The sequence below is a fragment of the Pundamilia nyererei genome, unplaced genomic scaffold (genome assembly GCF_000239375.1).
Source record: "Pundamilia nyererei isolate P.nyererei 1_Seehausen unplaced genomic scaffold, PunNye1.0 scaffold00850, whole genome shotgun sequence".
Taxonomy (NCBI): domain Eukaryota; kingdom Metazoa; phylum Chordata; class Actinopteri; order Cichliformes; family Cichlidae; genus Pundamilia; species Pundamilia nyererei.
Window position 1 is genome coordinate 1 of NW_005188251.1, and position 1,838 is coordinate 1,838.

At 44.3% G+C, this 1,838-nt stretch overlaps 1 protein-coding gene across 1 annotated transcript in view; it reads right to left on the reverse strand.

Moving 5' to 3' along the window:
• Nucleotides 1-1,053: 1,053 nt before the first annotated feature.
• Nucleotides 1,054-1,838, reverse strand: part of LOC102194916 (uncharacterized) — a 19,700-nt gene continuing 18,915 nt past the window's right edge. The window contains exons 9-10 of the mRNA XM_005755033.1: nt 1,385-1,429; nt 1,054-1,305 (exon numbers count right to left, since the gene is read on the reverse strand). Of these exons, the coding sequence (XP_005755090.1) occupies nt 1,298-1,305; nt 1,385-1,429 (53 nt within the window). The 3' untranslated portion in view covers nt 1,054-1,297. The remainder of the gene's footprint in view (nt 1,306-1,384; nt 1,430-1,838) is intronic.

A 1,838-nucleotide genomic window follows, 5' to 3' on the forward strand; every position in this document is an offset into this window, starting at 1 on the left:
TAGCCACAGCCACCCTGGGGCGCACTGACAGAGGCGAGGCAAGAGCCTGAGGCCCATTGTTGTGCCGTTCATCCACGACCATCACCTCATGTTGCAGCATGATAACGCACGGCCCCATATTGCAAGGATCTGTTCACAATTCCTGGAAGCTGAAAACATCCCAGTTCTTGCATGGCCAGCATACTTACCAGACATGTCACCCATTGACCATGTTTGGGATGCTCTGGATTGGCGTATATGCCCGCGTGTTCCAGTTCCTGCCAATATTCAGCAGCTTCACACAGCTATTGAAGAGGAGTGGACCAACATTCCATAGGTCACGATCAACAACCTGATCAACTCTATGTGACGGAGATGTGTTGCTCTGCGTTAGGCAAATGGTGGCAACACCACATACTGACTGGTTTCCTGCCCCTCCAACCCCCCATAAAGCAAAACTCTGCACGTTTCAGAGTGGTCTTTTATTGTGGGCAGTCTAAGGCACACCTGTACATTATTGATGCTGTCTAATCAGCCCCTTGATATGCCACACCTGTGAGGTGGGTAAAGAAAAAGTGCTCACTAACACAGATTTAGACAGATTTGAGAACAATATTTGAGAGTCATGGGTCTTTTGTGTATGCAGAAAAATCTTCAGATGTTTGAGTTCAGCTCGTGAAAAATGGGAGCAAAAAGAAAAGTGCTGCGTTTAGATTTTGTTTAGTATACACACACACACACACACACACACATATATATATATGGAGAGAGATAGATAGATGAGGAACTGTCAGTCTGAAATTATTCACAGTATGAAGATAAAACCATGCATACCTCCATTAAACATACTAAAGTTGCACTGCTGATTGTGAGTGGGTCAGGAAGTCACTGACTGTCCATTTACTACCACTAACTTTGATGTGTTTAGGACAGCAAAGTACCAACCAGCAGCTCCATTATCAATTCACCCAGGACTGCAGGACTCAGCTCTGTCTGAGACACATCAGGACCTCACAGGGACTGACTGACACAGGCTGTTAGATGTAACAAACACAGATTCAGACACATCTGGGATTCTTTTAAACAAACTTTTATTAAACACAAGTCCATCCTTTAATACATATATATGGATCCTTTAAAGTCATTCACATGTTTGTAGAAGAATGAAAACAGCAAAACTAATACTCAAAGTACAAATCTTCTCCTCCACGATCAACACTGACTAATGAAGATTCAGGAATAACTGATGAAGCCTCAGCAGGCTCTGAAAGAGGAGCAGAGTGAAGGATGAAGGTCGTCCATCAGACCGAGTGTGTCCTCAGCTTCCTGTTCAGAGACAAACATCACTGATGTCAGCTGTTCACCTCTGACCTTTATTTAAATAAAACCTGCGTGTAAATGTTACCTGCTCTCACTGATGAGTACACAGCACATGGATCAGCTGACTGCTCTGTAACAAACATACACACACAGGATTAGAGTATCGCACACCTGTCTGTGTGTTTCATGTTTATTTTTTCCAGCATAGCTCAGTGGTGCTCCTTGCTCCCCCTAAAGGCCATTCATGGATACTCTGCTTCTGTTAGGCTACGTTCACACTGCAGGCAAAGCCAACTTTTTTGACCCTATGCGACCCATCTATCCAATCATGGTCTGACAGTGTGAACGGCACAAATCCGATATTTTCAAATCCAATCTGGGTCACTTTCGTATGTGGTGCTGAATCCGATACACAAGACAGACGCCAATTATCAGCGCCGGAGGAGACATCGCGAACGCTTCCTGGCCATCCAGTGTAGATGTTAGTGAAACTGTTGGGAAGACAACGTTGGAGAAACGTGAACATTTTATTTGTACTG